The sequence below is a fragment of the Lissotriton helveticus genome, chromosome 1_2, assembly GCF_964261635.1.
Source record: "Lissotriton helveticus chromosome 1_2, aLisHel1.1, whole genome shotgun sequence".
Classification (NCBI taxonomy): Eukaryota; Metazoa; Chordata; class Amphibia; order Caudata; family Salamandridae; genus Lissotriton; species Lissotriton helveticus.
The window spans coordinates 2,293,308-2,316,868 of NC_136058.1; the positions used below are offsets into that span (position 1 = coordinate 2,293,308).

At 42.6% G+C, this 23,561-nt stretch overlaps 1 protein-coding gene across 1 annotated transcript in view; it reads right to left on the reverse strand.

Moving 5' to 3' along the window:
* The window catches only part of WDR47 (WD repeat domain 47), a 381,791-nt gene that overhangs the window by 265,342 nt on the left and 92,888 nt on the right, over positions 1-23,561 (reverse strand). The window contains exons 2-3 of the mRNA XM_078668245.1: positions 16,257-16,423; positions 12,157-12,240 (exon numbers count right to left, since the gene is read on the reverse strand). Of these exons, the coding sequence (XP_078524371.1) occupies positions 12,157-12,240; positions 16,257-16,414 (242 nt within the window). The 5' untranslated portion in view covers positions 16,415-16,423. The remainder of the gene's footprint in view (positions 1-12,156; positions 12,241-16,256; positions 16,424-23,561) is intronic.

The window sequence follows — 23,561 nt, forward strand, 5'->3', positions numbered from 1 at the left end:
GTGTACCTGACCTAAGCCTAATACTTGGGCGGGAGTAAATAAGTAGCAGTTTAAGTTAAGTTTGGTTTGCCAAGGATCTGACTCAAGAATTCTCTGTAAGGGGTTAGTCAGTTCAGTACCTGGGATTTAGAAGGCTGGAGGGTTGGTATCTCTGTCTCAGGACTCGATATCCCAGTTACCCGCGAGGGCGGCTGGAAACGCCGGAGGCTGGATTTCTCGGCAGGAGAAAAGGCAGCGTCTCTCTCAGCGCGTCAAAAGGGAGGGGCAGCGTCCGTGGGCTTTTCTGCATCAGCTGGGCTCTCCGGCAAGTAGCGCTGCTCCAAGCTCGTCACCACCGTGTCTCTGCTTAGGGCAGCGTTGGTATATTTATACCTGAAAGGTGCCGAGTTTGACGTAAGGATGGACATAAGACGTCAGTAAGAATGTCATAAGGACTGGTCGTTCTTACATTCTTTGCAGGAGTTCGAGCGAAATCAAAACAATAGCTGCGGGGGATTTCCCAGGTCTGCTGGAGGTTTCATTTGTTTTGAGAACTCGGTGTGCTTTCTAGGGGGCTGGAGGGATAGTGCTTGCTTAATGTGACAGCATGCGCTATGACCTAATCTGAAAACGGGTTTCTGTGCCGTTGTATGGACATTAGTGAATTAATAACCGGACAAGGGTCAGAAATAGGAGTATCAATATAGGTACCTAGATAAACACACTACAGGCCTAGAAGCTGTGGTGCTGGTTATCTGCCAGAGACCAGTACCCAATGAACTGAGTATCTCTCGCTAGAACCTTTGAATTGCACCCCATCACTCGTTGATGTAATCCATTATAGTTGTATTGTCTGTCTGAAAAATAAGGGATGTTACTTATTGAAGAATGGAAGGGCAAGTCCAAGGGCCCATGGACAGGAAGACTGTCCTTCATTCCAGCATGTTAGTTTAGAATTCGTCTTTTGAAGGAAGTCAGTGTGTGATCTCTCTGTACTCTCAGTTCATCGGTCACAATGCTTTGCCTTACTGGAGGCTTTTCAAAAGAACTCCATGTAGCATGTTCTTCTTGCATTACAATGCGAGGAAATGAATGCCCTTGTCCTTCAGTTGCCTTTTCCCCTCCCTATCGCCTGATGTTTAAGATGATTGATGTTCCAGAGAGTGAGTTTCCTTCAAAAGTTGGCATTTAATTTCTCCATAGATGAAAATCCCTCCTCCAAAGGAAACGTTTGCTATTTTGGCGCCCAAGCACAAAATTAATTGCACAGGTTGAAGAAACAAACTGTGGGCATTGATTTGAAGTCCCAGATCCTAAAGTGGACAGATAGTTGACTGAAAGTCTTGGTCTGTTCTACGTGCCAAGTTTGCCTTATTCATTTATTTATTTATTTATAAAGTTTTATATAGCGCGAACCAGATCCCGAAGGATATCAGAGCGCTTTACAAAAGGGTGGAAGGAAGGTCAAATCCCAATAGCAACATCAAGTAATAATACAAAACATAAATAATCACATGATTCGCATACAGATGACACAAAGGAGAATAATACAAAAATCAGGTATATAGGGAGCTACTAAGGGGGGCACACAATACTGTAAAGAAGAGCAGAGTCACATGATGGACCAGAGATTGTAGGAGCGATGATTTCGAGCCAAAGGACCTCGCCCAGATTAAGGTAAGAATTTGACTATAAGGAATCTTTTGGCTTCCAGTTTGAAAGCTGTCGTTGATCGTCCGATCATAGGTACACAAGATGCCTTTCCTTCAGAAAGCAGCTGTTGCCATTGCCATACACTAGAAAGACTGCGCACGAGGAACACTTCAGGAAGAATCAGGCAACTTTGTCCTAATTATGGCAGTCTTTTACATTTAAATTCAGAAATCCTCTGTGCAGTTCACATATAGGTATGTGAGAATATGACTCATGAAAGTCTATTGAGCATATCTAATCTCCTTGATGAAGATGGGAAGAACGTGGTTGAGAATTAGTAAAATGTATTCTATATTCGCGCACATGCTCGCATGATTTTGATCTGGAAGACAATGGCATTCCAAGTGTGGTGCTTTTTTTTCTTACCTAGGAAGTGGACTTTGATCTTTTGGGGCCATATGTACAAAGCACTTTTGCGGTGACAAATGGCCCGATGCACAGAATCAGGCATTTTCAGAGAACAAAAATGCTTCTTTAAATGTACAAAAATGCAAACTGCGATTCTGTAACACGTTAGAAAACCGGTATTTGGAAGAGACTTGTTTAGGGCGTCCCTTCCAATTACAGAACTACAGTGGTATGTATGAATGTTCTGTGGCCAAATTACGGTCGCAAAACATTCATATTTTACCGACACCTTACAGGGGGTGGTAACCATTCGCTAACTGGAAGGGGTATCCAAGGGACCCCTTCCCCTTTGTGACTGTTGAAACAAATATTTTTTAAGAGCATGCAGTCTATCACAGGAACCACTGCCTGCACATAAAAAATGAAACTTAAACGTTTAATTTTCTTCTTCTTTTTTTAACTGCATCCTTTAAGGAAAACGGGGTGCATTTATAAAAACAAAAATATTGCTTTATTAAAAAGCAACCACATACATGGTGGTCTGCTGATCCCAGCAGGCCACCATTGCTGCGATTGCTGAAGTTCCTAATGGGTCGCAAACTGCGACCTACCTCAGTATTATTTATGAGGTAAGGCAATTTGCAACCCCCTAGGAATTGCTATTTAAAGATTGTATTTTTTTTGTATGTTAGGAAATCGCTATCACTCAGTTTTGTACATATAGCCCGTAATGCCTTGCAATCACTTCCACTGCTCTTTACTGAATGGTAGTATGGAACTACTGCACCAACTATTCAAGGAGAGCAGGCCTAAACGCTATTGGTGGTTTGCTAGGAGGAGAAGAAGAGATTCAGATTCTGTATTCATTCTTTACAATATCAAGTCCACAGTTATCTTTTGTTATGTTCTACCCTGAAAAGTAAAAGTTGAAACTCTCTCTCCCCACCCTACAGGGTGCAGATTGAAGGAGTCATTGCTTCAGAGTAGAAGTCTTTGAGGCTGTGAAAGGTGTGCAGGAACCCCTCTATTGGGAACTCTTTGCTTCTGAAAAAGAAGCATTTGCTATTGTTGCTGTTGTTCTTGGTGTTGAGAGTTGCTGATGCCTTATCCAAAATGAAATAACCGACTTCTATTTGTTTAAGCCATACACAAACGTAGTATTTATATCAGGGGTCTCCAACCTTTTGTGTAGTCAGAGCTACTTCTGGCCAGTGAAAATCGTCGTGAGCTAGTGAACCCGAATCAACTCGCGCATTTTTCCGAGAGACCCCCAACGCCCAGTTTCATTGACTTTAAGCCTAATTTCATCAGAGCCCATACTGTGGTTTGAACCCAAGACAGGCCTGACTTAAGAGTTCCCTAGAACACCAAAAGGAATGACTTTGGATTTGTGACACTTCAATTAATAGGTCCAAATTTAAGGTCCAAAATTAAGACCTTCCAGTAATAGTTGTCATTGAAAAAATCATTGTAATGCGGCTCAATTAACAAACATACACGGAAAGCGATCTTACCTTCAATGTGGAACTGATTTGTTCTTATGCTGCAAATAATCATTTGGAAACGTGCTCAAGATTCTTCTCTCCAGCTACATTTTATTGTGTTTGTAATACAGGCCTGAAGTACACATTGCATTGTTCTTGTTCAAATAATAAAAAAAGCTTTGCAGGGGGCTGAAGATTCTGCTCTGCAGCTACTTTCATCTTGGTTGTAATAATGAAACAGATTTGTGATTTCACCAGGAACTGTGACTGAACAAGTATTGATTACGACTGCATACAAATAATTTCAGTGAGAGACTTGACACTGTATGGTGTCCAGTAATGCCTTGTAATCTGGGGTGTAGCTTGAGAGGGCAACTCTTATGGAGTCATTTAAATGTTCGTCAGTCAGACGTGTGCGAAACTTAGATTTTATGAAGTTCATATCGGAAAATGCAGATTCACAAAGATAGGTAGAGCCAAACAGGGAAAAAATTTGCAATGCAGCTGCGTGGATGTTCTTAAACTTTTCTGCATCTACAAAACTCCAGAAATTAATGTCAGATTGCCTTGATTTCAATTCAATGTCCTTTTGAAGTGAGACCATCTCCATTTCCATGGAGTCAGAGTCAAGGTTCAGAAGAACACCAATTTTCTCTGAAAGGTCACTAACATCCACTTCCAAGAAGAGGTTTGAAGTGAACATCACACAGGGCTCCAGTTGCTAAAAATCACTAAACCGGTCACTGAACTCTTGATTAAGCCTCACGAGGAGGTTACTGTATTTTTGTATGTCAAGGATCTCAGCCTCAGTTTTGTTTTCTGACAGGATTTGGAGCACAGAGGGAAAGTGCTGCATCTTTCTTTTCTATACATGCTTTATGAAAAGGTTAAGTGTTGTTTTGAATGTTTTCACAGAACTAATATTGGCTATTGTCTTGTTTTTCTCTGTGTCATCTGTCAAAAAAGCTAAATCGAGCAACCATTCATTGTTTGACAACTGTGTGGTATCTTCATTTCTAGACTCCATGAAAGCTTTGACTTCTGGTAATAGGGAAAGGAATCTTCGCAGTATTTTTCCCCTGCTAAGCCATCGGATTTGAGTATGCAGTAAAAGGTCCCCGTACTCAGCTGAAAGTTCTTCAAGGAACAATTTAAAGGGTCGGTGCTGCTTGGCCTCAGCACGAATTGAATTATTAATTTTAACAGGAGTCATCACATGATCAAACCCCATTACCTTGGCACATATTGCCTGCTGATGTATAATGCAATGGTAGTTTAATAACGGAGGGAAATCTGGATCTGCTTTACAATTGGCAATGAAGCCAGAATGACGCCCTATCATGGCGTGTGCACCATCAGTTGTTATCGCCACTAACTTTTTCAATGAGACATTTTGTTTCACAAAATACTTTTTCACCTCATTGTGGATGTCAGATCCTCTGGTTGTGGTTTTCAGAGGCAACAGAGTTAAAAATTCCTCTTTATAAGTGAAATCTTCAAAAACCATTCTAACAAAGATAGCCAACTGTGCAATATCGCTTGCATCAACAGATTCAACACATTGCAGAGAAAAATATTTACATGTCTTTAAATCCCGCTCCAACTGCTCTATCATGTTGACCGATAATGCAGATACCCTTCTTACCATAGTGTTTGACCCCAACTGCATATCTGAAATGCCAGACATAATTTCAGGGCTATATTTAAAGTCTTTGAATAAGGAGTGGGCCATTAGAAGCATTGCTTCCTTAACAATTGCTCCACCTGAAAATGTTGCTTTGTGCTTGATCAAGTGATGAGTAACTACGAAGGATACTTCAGTTGCCGCAGTGGCTTTCTTTGTTGGCTTTGTAAAAAAAGATTGCTGTGTCTGCAATGCAGATTTCAGTTCATTTACTTTTTGTGACCTCAGGCTGCTTCCCTTAGGGAACTTCCTCTCAAAATGCATGTGCTTTGTTGAAAAACGCCTCTCAACATTGCCCTTTTTCCCCACTGCAACTTTTGCTCCACAGATTAAACACACACAATTGTCTTTGATTTGTGTAAATAAAAATTCGTTCTACTATTGGTCCTTAGGATTAGGGGAGCAGAGGCAAGGAAATCAATCAGGGGGGCAGAGGCAAGAAGCACAATCAGGCAGGAAAAACAGCACTTGTAAATGCGAGACTCATTTCAAAGAAGTGGCTGTCACTGTCCCAGGCTGCTTGGAAAGTGAAAGCGGGCATGGCGCGCAGAATGTTGCAGGTGAGCATGTCGTGCCTGCAGTAGGGGAAACTCATCAAAGAAAATAGTATATACAGACTAAATAAGACATACTGTGCAACAACAGAAGTAAAAGGGCCAGTCTTCATGGGAGGTTACAAATGAAGACAAGGCAGTAGTAAGGAGGGACTAACAAGGCTATTAACGAATCGGAAGCCAGCATTTACAAAGGACAATGACGCAAGCCAATGAAAAAATATATGTGGAGAGTGGGCGGAGCTTCCAGTTCATACTGGAATAGAGCATGCCTCTCTGAGCAGCGCATGCGATGCCCAGGCTCGACCTAAAAAGGTCCTGGCAGCATGAAAGACCTTGAGCCTTGCAGGAAATATATGCATGTACTGTAGTTTCAGGGGACAAATGTATATGTATGTGGGTTGTAACATGAGTCGCAGCCGTTTGGCAGGCAGAATCTGAGGCTTCCTCACGTCATTGATGGACCCCCAATAGATGACCAGAGAGCGCTTTTTCAGGGTTGCCCCTCCTCCCGCTGTGCCCCACAGCCACGTTGCATGCGAGCTGTTAACCGGCAGAGTCTGTCTGCTCTGACAGCTGTCTGGGTCGACATCCACATCCTGCCCCTTATGCAGGCAGGAGGAAGGAACAATCGGTTGGACCTATGTAATTGTGGTGATGCTTGCTTGCAGCATCACTGCTCACAGGAGTTTAATCGGGAATAGGCCTAGAGCACTGTGTTGCGAGAAAGAATATGGTAGAGTCCTTAGGAAAGGAACCTAGACTGTGGGTGGATGGACTCACTGGGATAATGAGGCAGAAAGTGATTACTGAGAATGCCTATGGTGGAAGCCTTTGAGGAGAGGCGTAGGTGCTGCCTTTTCCTGTAAAGAATAAGATCACACAATCTGGCAAATTCAGTACCCAATGGGGCAAGTGAATTTTGCTACAAAGGTGATCCCACTAAAATACCCATTCAACATTTCAAAAAGGGTGGAGCATGAGAGATGGTGGAAGTTAATCAGAAAAAGCATGAATTGAGCTCAGCAAAGGGATGAAGGAAAACCTGAATGTGTAGGGTGCTTACCTAATATATTTCAATGGCATGTGAGCTCTACAGAGAAGTGGGATGGCGTAGCTTTTTACTGATGCAGCTGCCAACATTGGGCGATGAGCTATCATTGGCTACCAGTGGTGTGCTATGGCGTGCTCACTCAGATAACAGCTGAGTATGATCAGATCAAACATCAGCATTCTGGAGTTTTTCACCACTATAACGGCAAGGAATTGTTGTGGCCACTTGATAAACAATTTGTTCATTGTAAAATCTCTGAAATACCATACAGCCAGGGGGAACACCACAAGGACTAGTGTTGTTTCCTTCCACACTAGGTAAAAACTTCATTGGTAAAACAACAGAAGGCTTCCCATGTTATATCTGAGTGTGAAGTGTGTTCGTAGCAGGTCCCCCACCATGCCCGTTGGAGAGGACAAAGAGACTCATACAATGAAAAACGGAGCATGCTCATCATAAAGAGCATTATGATAGTTTATTAGATGGCCATGCATTTATAGACAATTTCCACCATGCAACAGAGATCATTTTCAGGAGGGTTAAGCCCTCTTGGGCCCTCCAGAATATTTCCACGTCTTCTGCACCCTCTTCATATCCTGCATCTGGTGCAACGTGACTAAAGGCCATCTCGCCTGTCTAAAGTGTCATGCCCCCACCGTTCCACCCCGGCCTGTCTTGCTAGCCCCCGTCCCCGGCCCATCTTGCTAGCCCCCTCCCTCCCAGGCCTGTCTTGCTTACCTCCCTCCTGGGCCAGTTTCGCTAGACCCCGCTCTCCCTCCCGGACCCATCTTGCTTGCCCCGCACTCCCTCCCGGGCTCGTCTTGCTTTCCCCGTCTGCCCTCCTGGGCCAGTCTTGCTAGCCCCCGCCCTCCCTACGGGTATCTGTCTTGCTTGCCCCCGCCCAGACTCGTCTTGCGTACCTTATTGCTTTCCCTTGCTCGGGCCAGTCTTGCTTGCCCGTGCCAGTCTTGCTTCCCCCCGCCCTTCAATCCAGGCATGGGGTATAAACAGGATAAGTTATTTAAATAATTATACCCTGTCCGATGGGGCAGTGAACGTCCAATACTGGCTTTTGTGGCTCACATTCACACCAGATAACATTTGTAATTCCTCACATCACTGCAGGTGCACCTTTCCCTCCCTAGAGCAGTGGTGTAGCAAAAGTCCCCCAGCCTCTGCGCTGCGAGGAGCCCGAGCTGGGGAAGCCCTCACTAGCGCTGGCAGAAGGAACGAAAAATGGCACAAACAGGGGGGCAGAGGCAAGAAAAACAGCACAAACAGGGTGGCAGGGGCACGAAAAACGGCACAATCAAGAGACAGAAGGAACGAAAAACGGCACAAACAGGAGACCGAAGGAACGAAAAACGGCACAAACAGGGGGGCAGAGGCAAGAAAAAAACGAGCTTACCTTCAGTGGAAGGCACATCACCTGGCTGCTTGAGGCAGTGAAAGTCACGACTCCAACTGCTCTGCGCTGGCACCCGTCGCACAATGGCAGACAGTGCGATGCCAGTGCGTTTTCAGTAGACTATGACGTCAGACTCTCACGAGAGGCGTCTGCAGCTCCAGGAGAGGAGCGTCATCGCGTCTCGTCATACTCTTCGCCCGGTCCGCCCCATCCACAGATTACCTCCAATCAGAGCAAGGGCTAGGCGAGCTTCTCCCGGGGTCTCCGCGAGCTACCGGTAGCTCGCGATCGACCGGTTGGAGACCCCGGATTTATATAGTGCAAAATTAGCCAAAAGGCGGTGGAGCACTTTACAGGATTAAAGCAGAGATACAAAGGACAAAGGAATAGAGAGGTCACTGTATTCTGGGAGCAGAAGAGGACTGTTATAGCAGCACAATATCTTTTAAATGGGATTTAAGGTCTTTTTCTCATTAGCAGTGTCAACTGATTTGAGTATATAAACTTAATTTTTCATATGCAGGCTCTCAACATCTGTATGTATAATAAACAGCAAGAAACCTGAGAAAGGGAGATCATTATTTTCTTGTCATTCCAGGTTCAGTGATGTTTGAATGAGTATCACGTAGACTCGAGACCACTTCAATATTCTCAAGCTGCTAGATGTACTGCATCTTTTGTGCTGAAAGTGTGATCAGAGGTTAGCATTCATTCTTTAACTGGCTTTTCAAAGTATCTGTATTCTTGAGTATGGAGTTTCACAAACATCTCAATTGAATTCCAGTGATCAATTTTACTTTATTAGGAGAGTTGATGAATTAGCCACTCTAATTGACATTGTAAAAATCAGGCATCTTTCCTATGCAATCCTTTCTCCTGCTTTCTTTATCAAGAGATGTAGCTCAATGTATTACGCGGTCTGTTCACATTTATATGAAATGCAGAAAGGAGAACCCTGGGACTAGGGCCATCACTAGCCTGACATCAGGCTACCAAAGCAAAGTTAGTTTAAAAAACTCAAACAGAAGCTTCATACTGGTGCATGTTGTGGAATATTTAGCTTTATTACTGCTCGCGTTATCACTTTGTGACAAGTGACTACATCATTCCCAGAAAAAAAGGAAGCCAGAGGAGAGGTAACTGTGATATCAGTATCCTCATCTGTATTGTAGCTGTCAGTAGGGGACAATATCTCCAACAGGGTAGAGGAGGAAGTGCATCATTTGATTGTAGGTCTGGTCTCATTACTTAAGGATATTATCATCTAACATTTGGAATGCAAGTCTTTCCTGTGTCTCGTTTAAGAGTCACTTTCACTTAAATGACACTAAAAGTGGCAGTCCCTTTTCTATGTCTTTCTAGTATTTTCCATACTTGAGCTTCAATGGCTCTATGTCTATGTGGTTTATTCCATTTCACAGCTGGAGGAGGAAGCACCAAGATAGATTGAGATAAAGCAGGTGCCTCCCCAAGTCATGCACGGATCAACTACATTCCTGCATGTATGTGTGTCATCACAAGTTCCGATTTTTTCTGCTGAAAGGTGTGGATCAGATCCAGCTTCTTTCATGCCGAGCAATGACTTTTCCAAATAGCAGCTTTTCCCCGATAATTTGAGTTCTCTAGTTCAATTTCTTCTTGCTGTTATTTCCTTCCATCGCTATCAGATACAGTAGTTTGGGAAGTAACTATACAGCTTTAAGTCACGTACAATATCTCAGGACCCACCTGTAGCAACTGTGGTGTAGTAATACTGTGCATGTTTTTGCACTTTTATCAATATATGGTCCCTCCAGAAATGCCTGGCTTGCATACAGGATAAGGGTGCACCAATCCCTACAGACATTGGAGTGGATTTCATCACCAGGAAGAAGATTTAAAAGGTAAGAACAGGGCCTAGCCTCTGAAAGTGGCATCAAACACCTTTTAGGCATCCTCCCAATAAACACGCCTGCCTGGGACAGCATGACACTAACCCAGTCAGCAAGCTGTAGGCCAGTATCAACCTTCACCAGGAGTATCAATCTCCATGGTCTTTTCTCTAAGCAGAACGATTCACACTAGCCCACTTGAGAAAAACTTGAGAAAGGCCCAGTATTAATTCCCCAGGGAGGGTGGGTATTTGGACTTCAACTGGGAGGAGATCACACACTTTAAAAAAATCAGCAGCTGAGTAGCTGCATGGTCTTTCTTAGACCACTTATAGATCCCACGTGCTACTGAGGGCCAGTCCTGTGGGATAGGTTTTTGTCATGATGGTGGAGGGGATATTGATTATGTAGACCCAATATGGTCTAAGGAGGGGGGCAGGACCAAAGCATGTGAGTGAAGTCAGCAACTTGGGCTGAGCATCGAGGGCAAGAGGGTGCAGTTAGTGGGAAGCATTTATAAATAGCCACAGGGTAAAGATAAGCTCTTTGCAGGAAATTGTGTGGGGGCATTTCTAGTGCTAGGGCCCAACCTTTATCATAAAAGGATCGGCCCGCTTCTGTTTCCCATTTGTCCAGCTGAGTTAGCATAGGGGAGTCTAGGGGAAGAAGGACTCTATAAAACCAAGAGATACGTCTGCGCTAGTGGCCCATCGTATATAAAGCTTGGATAAATGGGTGCACCTCTGGGGGCGAGTCCAAACGGACCAAAGCCTGCACATGGTGTGTTGGATGTAGTCATACAGCAAAAGTGGCCCTTGTGTACAAGGAGTTTTAGTGCTCCACTTCGTAGAGGTCGCCCATGGTTGTAAGGTTCGAGACTGGCCAAAGGCACAGCTTCCTAGGATAAATGGGGCTCCACAATGTTCCACAGCCTTCTGGGTTCTTTCAACGCAGTCTTCCTTTAACTCCAAAGTGCTGTCAGAATTTCATCTGAATAAGAAGCATGTATTGCACTTTTACGGCTCTGAAAGCATTCTATACCAATTATCTGTTGGGATATTTATCATAGGCAAGCAAATACACTGTCCACCATTCACATATGGATAATGTCATACATCAGCAATTGCTGCCCTCTGCATACGACACAACCTTCATTCGTTTCAGGGAATACTCTAGCTTGGCAATGGTAGAATTAGAGGCGTTCAGCAGGCAAGTTCCTGTCAGAGAGATAAACTGGGCAGCTTTGTGTCCCATAGATTCTGAATGGGAAAGAATAAGAATGTGTCAATATAACCAAGGTACCTTTAGGGTAATTCTGTTACTCCTAGCCTGCAGCCTCTTTCCGGTTACCAAAGCACTTCCACTTATCCCCCTCAGTTGTCAGTCAGAAACTGGACCCTTTTTTTAAACAGAAAAGAAATGAAGAGGGCACGTATACATGAAGAGCTAGGGTCGTACCACACAACTATGCATGCATGAGGTATAAGTATGCAAAGTTCTGTGGAAGTAGTCTGATCATGGGAAATATCCTAAGTGTCACCATAAAATAAATAATAACCAACAATGGTGCATCTCTTCATTCATCTACCATCACAAACAAAAGAAGCTTTTACACGGTTATGTGCTTTTTTTCGTGTTAGTTACAAATGTCCTCCTTTGCATGGTTTAGTCAATTGAGTTTTCAATTCTATGCGCAGTTGGTTAACTTGACCTAGATATACAAGTCAAAATAGTAATAACTAAAGAGTATTTAGAAAAGGTGACTAACCAGTGCCCTGAAAAAAGAAATGGTCTGACAGTAGGAGGGATGAGAGAAGCAGAATACAGGTGTCTGGGGCAAAGGAACTTTGTAAATCAAAATATATTAAACAGTTGCAAGGTTTAGTCAGCTCTGCTAGCTACACAGGTTCTCAAAAGGCAAAACATACATACACAAACAAGTACAAATGTCTTCATTTACATGTAGCCTCTTGGAAAGCATCAATAATATGTTCCTATTGACAAATGCAAAACAAATATTCTCCAAAAATATCTTTCTTCAAATTGAATTTTCAGGATTACCTTTTCTTGTCAAATTTTTCCATACATTCCAGAGGTTGAATGAACTGAAGAACTTCATCCCATTGTCCATCTAGGATAAGCTGCCTAAATGTAACAGAATGAATTACTTTCATATTTAATACATTTGATTAACCTCATTTGCGTCACAATTTTCAACAGTGGCAACGTCAGTTAATTAGCCCGACCTGAAAAAGTAAATAGCCTGTGGGAGGCATGCTACTCTTGCAAGATCTGGGAGCTAATTTCAGAAAAGCTGTAGGGAAATCCTTCTCTAAAATACTTCAGTCTTCTTAGAATTGTGAAGTACTTACACAGTAAGAAGTAATGCACACAGAGGCCTCCGGCTTGGGAATATTTCATGCAAATCATGACTTCAAAAGTAGATTTAAATCTTTCACGCAAAACTGTATTCTTAAACATCGCAAGCAAGGGCAAAATACACAGCAATGACACAAGGAATGAAAACTACCTCTTGATTATACTGGTTGCGAAAAAACATATAGCACAAGGGTTTAATGAATAAATAAGTAGTGTTTCAACTTGGATTAAAGCTATTGTTCTGATATGCTGTAAAATTCTAAAAGACATTTGAATCAGACACGAGAAGCAAGGACAAAAGCATTGTGCTGCACATAATGCAAGAAAAATATCAAAGGACTACTGAGATAACACCGCAAATGAACTGGAAGCACAAGAAGCCGCAATAGTCTACTACAATAAATGGGTCAACAAACTAATCAAATTAAAATGTGAGGAACTGAATTGACAGGCCTAGTAGTCTTAAAATGCACTCTGTGTGTTGCACAATGGCAGAGCAAAAACATATACAAGCATGTGGAAAATCTGTACAGCCATAAAGAACAACCTCAAACCATCTCGTGACACGCATGCTGGCCGCCATAGATTGCTCCTCAACTTTTCAGGCACCTAGATATGAACAATTTCAATAACCTGGCAAACTAGATAAAAGTCTGTGACTTATTAGCAGAACCAGGAACAGTATAGTGCAACAAAAAATTGCTCAGAATAATAAGTCCCAACATTACCAACCTTCTCTACAAATCAGCCTTAAGGGTGCAGCCACAAATCTCAAGCACCATATATTTATGCTCCCGAGTGAGTAGAACCCGCTGATGATCCTTGACCACTATTGTGCAGTGCTGAACATACCTAACTGCAAAAACAACTCAAGGAAAGCAAAGTAACCAAACCGCTATTAGAATGTGGAATCCCCCTCCTTACTTCTTGACTATCAATCATGAATTAGCCCATAATACATAGAGGCGGGCCTGGAACAACTGTTACCTTTCCTCCACACATCAGTGGGGATTGCCAGCAGGCAAAACGAATACTCCTCAACCTCCCTGTAATACAAGGACACAAGAAACTGTAATGTTTTTTGAGCATCTGTAACTTAGACTGGATGAGAAATTTAGGGACCAACTTGGGTACATCCATGCCCTAAATAACAAATCGAAAATGGTTTACTCAATGCTCTTTGAAAAAGGTGTTTTTAAAGGCTACTCCAGAGATCCTGCCATGCACGCTACTTTAATATACACTATAATTCCATTAAAAAGTTAGCAAAACCCCTATCAACCTATCCACCAACAGGGTGAGATCAGGAGGACAGTCTAGTATTGCAAAATTCTGTGACCCCACTTATTAATCCTTGACACATCTGTGATAATCAATTCAGTATAAGTGCATCAGTTCTGACGGGTGCAGATAAACACACTATGCTGCTTGCCTGGTTTGGACCACAAAGAGTAGACCAGACGCTAACCCATAAAGTAAAGAGCCTAAGGTTAATGATCTCCTCAAACATTTTCTCCTTTAAAAAACAATACACAGTGGGTAAGGTAAGGGAACCAATGTTCAACTTAAAATGCTTCAAAACACTCATGGGTGCCTGCAGAGCTATCTGTGAAGCTTCTAAAAACAGAATTAACAGGTTTCAAATGTTGCAACACTAGGTGACTAGACTGAGTCTAAACTTGTGGAAACAAGAATGCACACAAGCTACCCTAAAATCACCCACACTGGCTAACTGTAAAGGTCCGAGTACAATCCAAAATACAATGCTCAGGACGTTTTGAAACAGAAATTAGGGCTTGCCACACACCCCAAGTGGGCTTGCGGTTGTCTTAATCATTGGGCTATAGGTAGTGAGTTTGAATTTAAGTAGAGCGAACCCAGCCTCTTTCATCATTCTCAAGTTTATTAACTGAGTGGCAATAATAAAATGAGTAAAAGCTGTTAAAAGCATTATTAGAAATGGGAAAGTATGGCATTAAACATTGTCTTAAGAAAGTACTATTCATTTTTTCACACTTTGAGACTCTACCAATCAAAAACTGGATTACGCATGGCTTAGAGAAGTGCAGTGCATATATCTCCCGAACACACTCAAGACATGTAAAAAATGAACAAACCATCTCCTTTTTAGAAAAATGCGAAAACTACCCAGATCAGAGATAGGCTTTGTACTGGAAAAAGTCATACCAAGAGGACTAAAGCTTTTTTGAAGAGCATTCTAAAGCTCTCATGACCTTCCTTGTGTACCACCGATCCCATTAATTGGCACAGTGAACCCGATTTCAAAGAATACAAGCATTTGCAATGCAACAGGTCTCACATTTGCGAGAGTTTGAGCTATTGAAATTGTAAATGACAAAGCGTTTTATTTATGTGTATTGAAAACCTGCAAGTGGTGTGTCAACAGACACTTTGAACTTATAGCCCTTGCTTATGAGAAGCAAGGCTGGTAGTAACTGTGCCTCTTTTACCGCCAGCCTTGCTTCTCGCAAGCAACAACTATAGGTACAAAGTGCGTATTTATCCACTGGTTGCTGGTTTTCAAAACACAAACATGAAAGGCATTGTCATTTACAATGCAAATAGATCAAACTCTCGCAAATGTGGAACCTACTGCATTGCAAATACTTGTTGAGCTGTGAGACAGAGGCAGCAGCAGCTATAGCAAGGCAGGGACTGTGATGCCAGGCCATGCGTTTTAAAAACAGGAGGTAGGAGGCAGTTGCAGCCAAAACAGACAGTCTTTCCACAGCAAAGGTGGCAAGATAAAAGAAAGATTTACAGCCCTGTTTACAACAGAGCTCTGTAAACCGCAAGCACTGGTCTCCAGTGCTACATCTTAAAGATGGAAATAGTGCTCACAAACTCTGAGTAACAACACATGTAACAGAGGTAGTCCTTTTAAAGCCCATATCCTGAATACAGCATGTCTTGCAGAGACAGCGCAAGCGCAGACTGTGCGAGACCTACAAATGTGCTGTAACATGTGGTGTCAAAAACAGACTAAATCAAGCAAGTAGGTATCATGTTACGAAGAACAATAGCTGATTTACTTACATACAAAAGTGTATATTTCTCTCATTACAAGTTTCGGATTTTTCAAGAGCTAAAGCAACAATCTGATTTCTAGACTATAAAAAATATGTTACTTGTCTAACACATTTCCTTCTGTGCCCACAGACAGTGGTCACCATGCCACTTTCAACTGTCAATGATTCACAATATTCCTCCCCTCCTACAAACGAGCTGCACTGCTCAGGTTACCAGGTTGATAGTCATGGCATGCCTGCTGTTAGACAGTTTAGAAGGGTTTCCCCAAAGAATTCACCAACAGGCTTCAAAAAGTACACATTAAAAGACTGCAGATGTAAAATTAAATGTTGGCTCATAAGAGGCAGGCCAACTGACATTCCTGAGGATTTGCCTTTATCCTCTGTGAATATATCAACAATTAAAGCACACTTCCTTAAGTGATATGCCATTGGTGTGTGGGATACTCCAGTCTTTGAAGACATCTAGAATTCTTTTTGAGGATAACACCAACTTGCTGACATCAACGCACCACATTGCACTGATGCTGAAAAAGGCAGGGCTCCGTTCAGTAAGTCTGGTCTCTGTGGCCTGCAGAAAAGGCCTAGCGTGTCACTACTATATCCACAGACATACAAGGTGGTGCATCTGATTATGATAACATAGTTAACCCTGCTATTGGTCACTTGACGCTGCTCTTTTACAGAAGGGAAGCGCTCTAGTGCTCCGATTCAGAGAGGAGTAAGTCATACCTCAGGAAAAGCATATCATCCGAGAAGAGACCATTTATCACTCCACTTTCCTTTTCCAGGGACAGCATGCTGATGTGAAGTTTCTTTGAATTCAAGAAATCTAAGATGAGTTTAGTTATCTCCACCTCTTTAACGTTTATTGTTTCTTCGGCCGTCATGTTGAAAGCCTTAAAAATAAAAGAGAAAGAGAAATCATATTAGAAATATATATGACGACATTTTGTAGTTACTAACAACATATGCATTAAAAAGTGCACAACAAATAAATGTGCTTCTTTCTCCGTAAAATAGAAAATATTGTGGATTTGTTTGAATCTGCATGGCTTGCTGGTCTGTTATAGCTTTCTATAGCTAACACGATGTAACATTACAAGGACAAAGCCTGCAGCACGTTTTGGCAGGACTGCAAATATTCTCATATTGTTATATTTATGTAATACTTCCGTTCAGCAATGAGGTTTGTACAGGTAAATATTGTGCAAAGAAACAAATTAATGCAAAATATTTCGAGGTTGTCTGTGCTTAATTTGAACAGGTGGCTGCCGGTGTGGGAACTGGCAATGGTTTTTGATGACCGGCACTTATTTGTTTAAATCAGACATTTAACAAGCACAAGAGAGAGAAACATAAACAATGCAGAAAGACAAAGGCAGAGAAAGACGGAAAAATCTTCAAAAAGGGAGAAAACAGAAATCTAGAAGGGTGAAATCAAGGGGAAGTGAGTGTCTGGTGGTTGATTAAAGAGGCTGGAGGTGGTTAAAAACTAGTATTGGGGGTGTTGACATTTAATTGCACTGACTGCAGGTTGTTGAGCAGAGCCTTGGGTACCGGCACTCTTTCTTTAAAAATTAAGCACAGGAGGCTGTTGTTTGACTTCTGGTGGAAAGATTACATGAATGTTTTGAATGCTCTCACACAAAATCATAGCGTATTGGCATTTTAAAGCTGCAAGTGTCTGCACAAAGAGCAAATGCAGATGTTTTTGTTTTCATAAATTATTTGGTTCCCATTTCTGTTGTTGACAAAATGTTATGTATTAAATGTGTCACAATTTGTCTAAATATGTGAAGTGTTCAATACCATATAAGAAGTCTTAGAATTGTTGACAAGTAGCTCATTTTTAACAGGCACACTTTACATGGGCGCATTTTACAGCAAAAGCTCAATCTCTCGGATCTAAATTTTAGAGAGTTGATTTTTGAGCAGTATACCTCAGCAGAGCTCATTAGCTGTTTGATTATGCTCTATTACTTTGACTTGCAGAGTGTTTCCTTCTTATGTGCCATGCGCATACTATTTTACTTCTTGGTGGTCACTGTAATGTGAATTATAGTTACTGAATAAATCGAATACTATAAAGAGACCAAATGAGGATATTTGGCGGAATGAATTATTTGCGGCAAAGTTTCTGAGTCCACTTTGCCTCCCATGGATCAACCCTTCTAGGTAGAGCAAAAGCATCAACAAGAACGTGTCACCAGCATAAGGCACCTTATACCACTTAGCATGTAACTTAACACATGTTCCTCATCTTCCTCCATGCCACAAACTACCTTCAATACATTTGCCACCTCAATGACAACTACAGAAAGCTGTCTCACTACCCCATAAAACAATGACATTATGGATCTCTTCAAAATGTGCTATGAGTGGGTGTGCTATTTCATGAAGTGTTGTCTGGCTTAATGCTGAATTTCTGGAGTACACTTGGAGTGCGACTCACTTACTCCTTAGAATTCAGGAGAAAGCAAAGAGTACCACAACAGTTAATCACAAGAAAATATTTAGGAATCAGGCCCTGTGAGCATCTAATTAATATTATCACACATCATATAACTGCACATTCTCACCTACCATTGCACAGTGAGACTGAAGGATGATGGTTCTCATTGGTGAATGGGCTTGTAGGGCTCCTGGGTGTTGGCGTCTCCTTCCTACTTTACTACGTGCATCCTTCAAAGCCCTTCCAGCCTTTTGTGGAGTGCCGCCAGGGTAACTTGTTCATGGGTGAGACTTTCCGGATAACCATGCTAGAAATAGGACCAGTAGGCGTGGCAAAGACTTGGCAGTGGCCCTAGAAAGCGTTGTCTACGCCCCAGGCTGAAATCTTTGCTCGAAAGCAGCAGTTTATCACAGATTGATACATTACTGGTAGGGGAGTGAAAAACCAATCAAAGATTTACCCATCTGGTAACTTTGCTAACTTGTTAAGTGGGGAGTTTTGGAAATGCACCTATGGAAGTGATAAAACTTTTCTAACTGGAGAATTAAGGAACATTGATAGTGTAATTGGGGCATCACAGCGAAATTGATTAAGGAAAATTCTAAAGTCTGAAACTCTAATGCCACATGGGCACCTTAACTATCAGGAGGCAGATTACACGATACACAACATGTATAATCCGGAGCGTTTTTTTGTTTTTTGGAAACGGTCAGCTAATTTCAAAATGAGTTTATTTACTAAAATGAAAGAGTGATATTTGCAGACAATTTGAGCCTTTACTGAAAAATCAAATTTATGATTTTAAAAAATGCATTTCCAAAATATTTTTAACAGATATTTCTGTGATAAATTAAGCAAGTGGAGGCCACATGTTGCTGATGTTGTGGACTTTTAATTGATGCTAGAACGCAATTCCTCTTTGCCATGGTATTTGTTTTGTCACTCATACCAAGACACTTCATAATCTACAAAAATAGCTTTAATGACAGGGCCTGACCATGTAAGATCGGAGTAACCAACAATATAGGTTGCGTGTCTGAAACAGTAAAGCCTATATAACCAAAGCCCTACCTTTGCTGTCTGAACCTCTAAATTCTATCTGGTATGAGCTCTGCTGTGTTACACTTCATTTTTTTTAACTCTCTTTCCAAGAAGATTCTCTTTCTTTTAATTGGCTAAGAAACTACTTAACAGAGGCAAGATTGGGAAATGTAAGACAGTGGGGGCGAGTACAAGTGACAACAGATGCTTCGTACATTTAAAAAAAATGACAGGAGGCCTGATTTAATTCAATACACAAGCCATTAGTTGAACTGAGATTAAAAGCCTTGCTTGTCAGCCAATTTCTCTAGAACGGTGCACTGTAGATACACCGGTCGCCCTCAATTCGATTTGTGTTGAGGGAAGAGTGTGCAGGAGGAAGAAGCAGGCCTGTAAAACATCTCAGGCAGAACTCTCCCTTGCTCCACTTGCTTGCTGCAAAAGTGATGTGCATTTTTGTCCAATCAGTTTGAAAATTCAGCAGCCCTTCTGGTTACAATAATAATAAAAAAAACTATTTGCCACGAAAGGAGACCTCTCCCCCCCCCCCCACACACACACATCTGCTAGATTCCAAGTCCAACCTACTCAGAGGAGCACCTGGACTTTCAACATGATCTTCCCACATAACAAGCCATAAAGCCTACATTTATGTTCCTCCCAGAGCCTCTCCCATCAACCCTTCTCTAGATCTGATGAATGAATAAGGTTGCCCTTCTACAAGATGTGCAGTGTCCAAATAGTTGTGGAGCACTGAAGGATTCAGCAATCTAGAAAGAGACAAGTATCATGACGAGACTCAAAGGAAATCTTACTTAGAACTGGTCTGGATTACTTATTGGACAGTTGAGCCCACCTACCCAGGTAAACTCAGCATGTTAATGAATGAATGAATGAATGAATGAATGAATGAATGAATGAAAATAGTTTTTGTATAGCGCAGCGTTCACTCCAGGGAGCATCTTGGCGCTTTTGGACCTGGCTGGACAGTGAGCATGGCGGGGAGTGCTCATATTAATGCTAAATCTTCTGGTCTGAAGTGCTGAATATTCATGTTTTGAGTAGCTTTCTGAAAGCTGGTTCATTGTTGGTGTGTCTTAGTTGTGTTAGCAGGCAGTTCCAGGCCCTAGTTCAGAGTGCTGCCAGGATTTTTCCTCTTCGGGTTTTCATTTTAAAATTGGGGATGGTGAGCAGATTTTCGGCTGAAGACCGCAGAGTTCGTTTGGTTATGTATGGTGTGATTTTCTGTCTTAGATATTGTGGGCCAGTTTCTGTGGTAACTTTATAGATGATGGTCAGGACCTTGAAAAGGATCCTTTTGTGTATTGGGAGCCAGTGGAGGGTTTTCAGGGCTTCGGCCGAAGATGACCGTTTAGGGAGCCCCAGCACCAGCCTTCCGGCGGCGTTCTGGACTACTTGGAGTCTTTTGAGAACCATCTTTTTTGTCCCTGCATAAAGGCTGTTCCCATAATCTAGACGTGATAAAATCATTGCCACCGCAACAGTTTTCCTCACGTGCAGAGGGAGCAGATCGAAGAATTTCCTTAGTGTTATGATGATTTGCCATAGTCAGTGCCTGTTTATGGGAAGAGAGAGACGGATCAAACTTGAAACCTAGGTTTTTGGCTGTCTCTACTGTGGCTGGCGGAGGGTTTGAGTTTGTGGGCCACCATTGGGTGGGGTTGAAATTGTTTGCTTTTCCGAATGGCATAATCTCGGTCTTGGAGCTGTTGCACCTGAGATGGTTTGACTCCATCCATTTCATGACCGATGTGAGGCAGTTGCGAAATCTTTCTTCTGCTTCAGTCGAGTTTTTGTCCGGGGTGAGGATCAATTGCGTATCGTCTGCGTATGTGATTGCTTCGATATTGAAGGAATCAATCAGAGTAAGCAGAGGGGACATGTATAGGTTAAAAAGGGTCGGGCTCAGGGAGGATCCCTGAGGGACCCCCCGAGGATAGTGGTTTTCCTCTGGATTTACAGCTGCCTAGTGTAACGACCTGGTTCCTGTTTCTGAGAAATGCTGTAAGCCATTTATGGGCTTTGTCATTTACTCCACTTTGTTTTAGCCTGTCCAGTAGGATGTTATGGGAGACAGTGTCAAAGGCTGCGGAGAGATCCAACAGAATCAGCACCGCCTCTTTGCCTTGATCTAGGGCCCATTTCAGAGTATCTGTGGTGTGGAGTAGTGCTGATTCTGTTGAATGTCCCGCTCTGAAGCCTGCTTGTTTGAGATGTAGGCTGTTTGAGTTTTCCAGGAATTCGGTCAGCTATGTATTTACCAGTTTTTCTGCGATCTTACTTAGGCAGGGAAGTAGGGAGATGGGCCTTAGATTGGAAAGGGTTGTGGGGTCTGGTAATTTCTTCTTTTGCAGGGGTTTAACCGCGGCCGTTTTCCAGATGTCCGGTATTCTTGCTGTTTGGAATGTAGAGTTTATAATTTGGTTTATGACAGGGTTGACTATGTCTATTAGTGCATGGAGAACTTTCGGTGGGCAGGGATCGAACGGGGATCCTGACTTGCATAATAGGATGGCCTTCTTTGATTCCTCTAGACTAACTTCTCTAAAGCATTTGAGTTCTGCTTCAGGTTCTAGGTTTTGGGCAGAGGGGTCAAGAACTGGGCTGTTGGAGAAATCCTTTTTTAGGTCACTGATTTTGTTTTCAAAGTATACTTCAATGTTATTGCATAGTTCTTGTGATGGGGGTATTTCACATTCTATGCTAGTTGGGTGCGTGAAGGATTTTACTATCTGAAAAATGGTCTTTTGGTTGTCGTCTGCTCTCTCAATCAGATTGGTGTAGTGCCTCTTCTTCTGCAGTCTAATTTGTCGGTGGTATGCATTTAGTCCTGTTCTGAAGGACTTCAGGTCTTCCGTTTTATAATGTTTTCTCCATGTTTTTTCTAAATTTCTGCAGTGATCTTTCATGCTTTTTAATTGAGGTGTGAACCAAGGGGCTGACATGCGTTTTGCATTCTTGCCTTTCTTCCAAGGGGCAAGCGTGTTTGCTATTGAGAGAATCCACTTGTTGAACCGGTCATTGTCAACATCTGGTTCATAACTGGGTTTTAGGGATTCGGCTAGGGTCTGCAGGTTCGGGCTGGCTAGCAGATTTTTCCAGTTGCGAGCTGGCGGGCTGATGGTGGTTTTCTCTTTGTTGGATCCATTATCATAGCCGATCTTAAAGGGCACCAATTTATGATCAGTCCAGATGAGTGTAGATGGTGGGGTGGTAACAATGCTGATGGCATTTGAGCATATACCGTCTAGTGTATGACCTGCTTGGTGTGTGGGGCCTTTATTGTGTATTTTAAGACCAACGGAGTTGGTGATGTCCTTGAAGTTTTTAGTATTCGGGCATTCCTCCGAATCTAAATGTAAGTTAAAGTCTCCTAACACTGTAAAGTTTGAGTAGCGTACCACCAAGGGGCTCAGGTAGTCACCGAGGGTGTCCAGGAAATTGCCTATGGGACCGGGTGGTCTATACACCAGTACTCCGGCAAAAGTGGTTTGGTTGTTTATTTTGATTTTGAAGCAGAGGCTTTCTGCTTCCTTTAGTTCATTGGTATGTACTGTGGTGCATTTTAGGTGATCTCTATAGATAAATGCAATTCCGCCCCCCTTTTTCCCGATTCTGTCCGCTCTTGATATTGTATATCCCTGGGGGAGTGCTTGCGTCAGGTCAGGATTCGAACAGTCCGATAGCCAGGTTTCGGTAATAAACAGGCAGTCAAAGGCATTGTCAGTGAGTAGGTCATGTACGTGCGGAGCATGTTTTGTTAGAGATCTGACGTTTATGAGTCCGCACACCAATTCTTTTTCATGTGTAATGATTTTATGGTGTCTAATGGGTTTCTGGGCCTGGGGGTTAAGGCTGAGTAGGTCATGTCGAGAGTAAGAGATTATAGGTGGTAAACCGGCAGCATATCTGGCCGTGGCAGCGTGACCGGCGCAGACGGGCGAGACGGGCTGCGCGTCAGTGCCATGTTGTGAATTTATAGTCTACTATCCTCTAACCACTGGAGCGCCAACCCTGCCTAAAATGGCCGCTCTAGTGTGTCAGCGCAGGAAGTGAGATTGCTGTGGCCTCGAGCAGACTCCCTCCACACAAACAGCATAAGTGGCTGCGGTGGAACGGGGAGAAACAAGTGCACAAGTGGGTGGGGGGAGCGAGTGTATTTTAAAAACGAGCGTGGGCTATTACAGAGTCTGAATCACAATGTTTAAAAAGAGCGCGGGCTCAACAATGTTTTAAGTCACAATGCCACAATTTAAAATACAATATTTTACCTCAATGGTATTTTAGCAAAAAACATAGATGTAATCAGAGCGCTAGCGCAAAGGACCCTGAGCCCTCCAATGCTTCAGGCCAACTGTCCTTCATACACCTTTATGGAGCGACCTAAACAGATACAGCCTCGTCTTCCCATTTACTAGTAACAAAAGCACCATAAAGGTTTCTTCATCATCCCACTCTTAAATGCTGGCTCTCTACCCTTTTCGTGGTTGGGTGCGTTGCACAGGATAGAAGATAGAAGA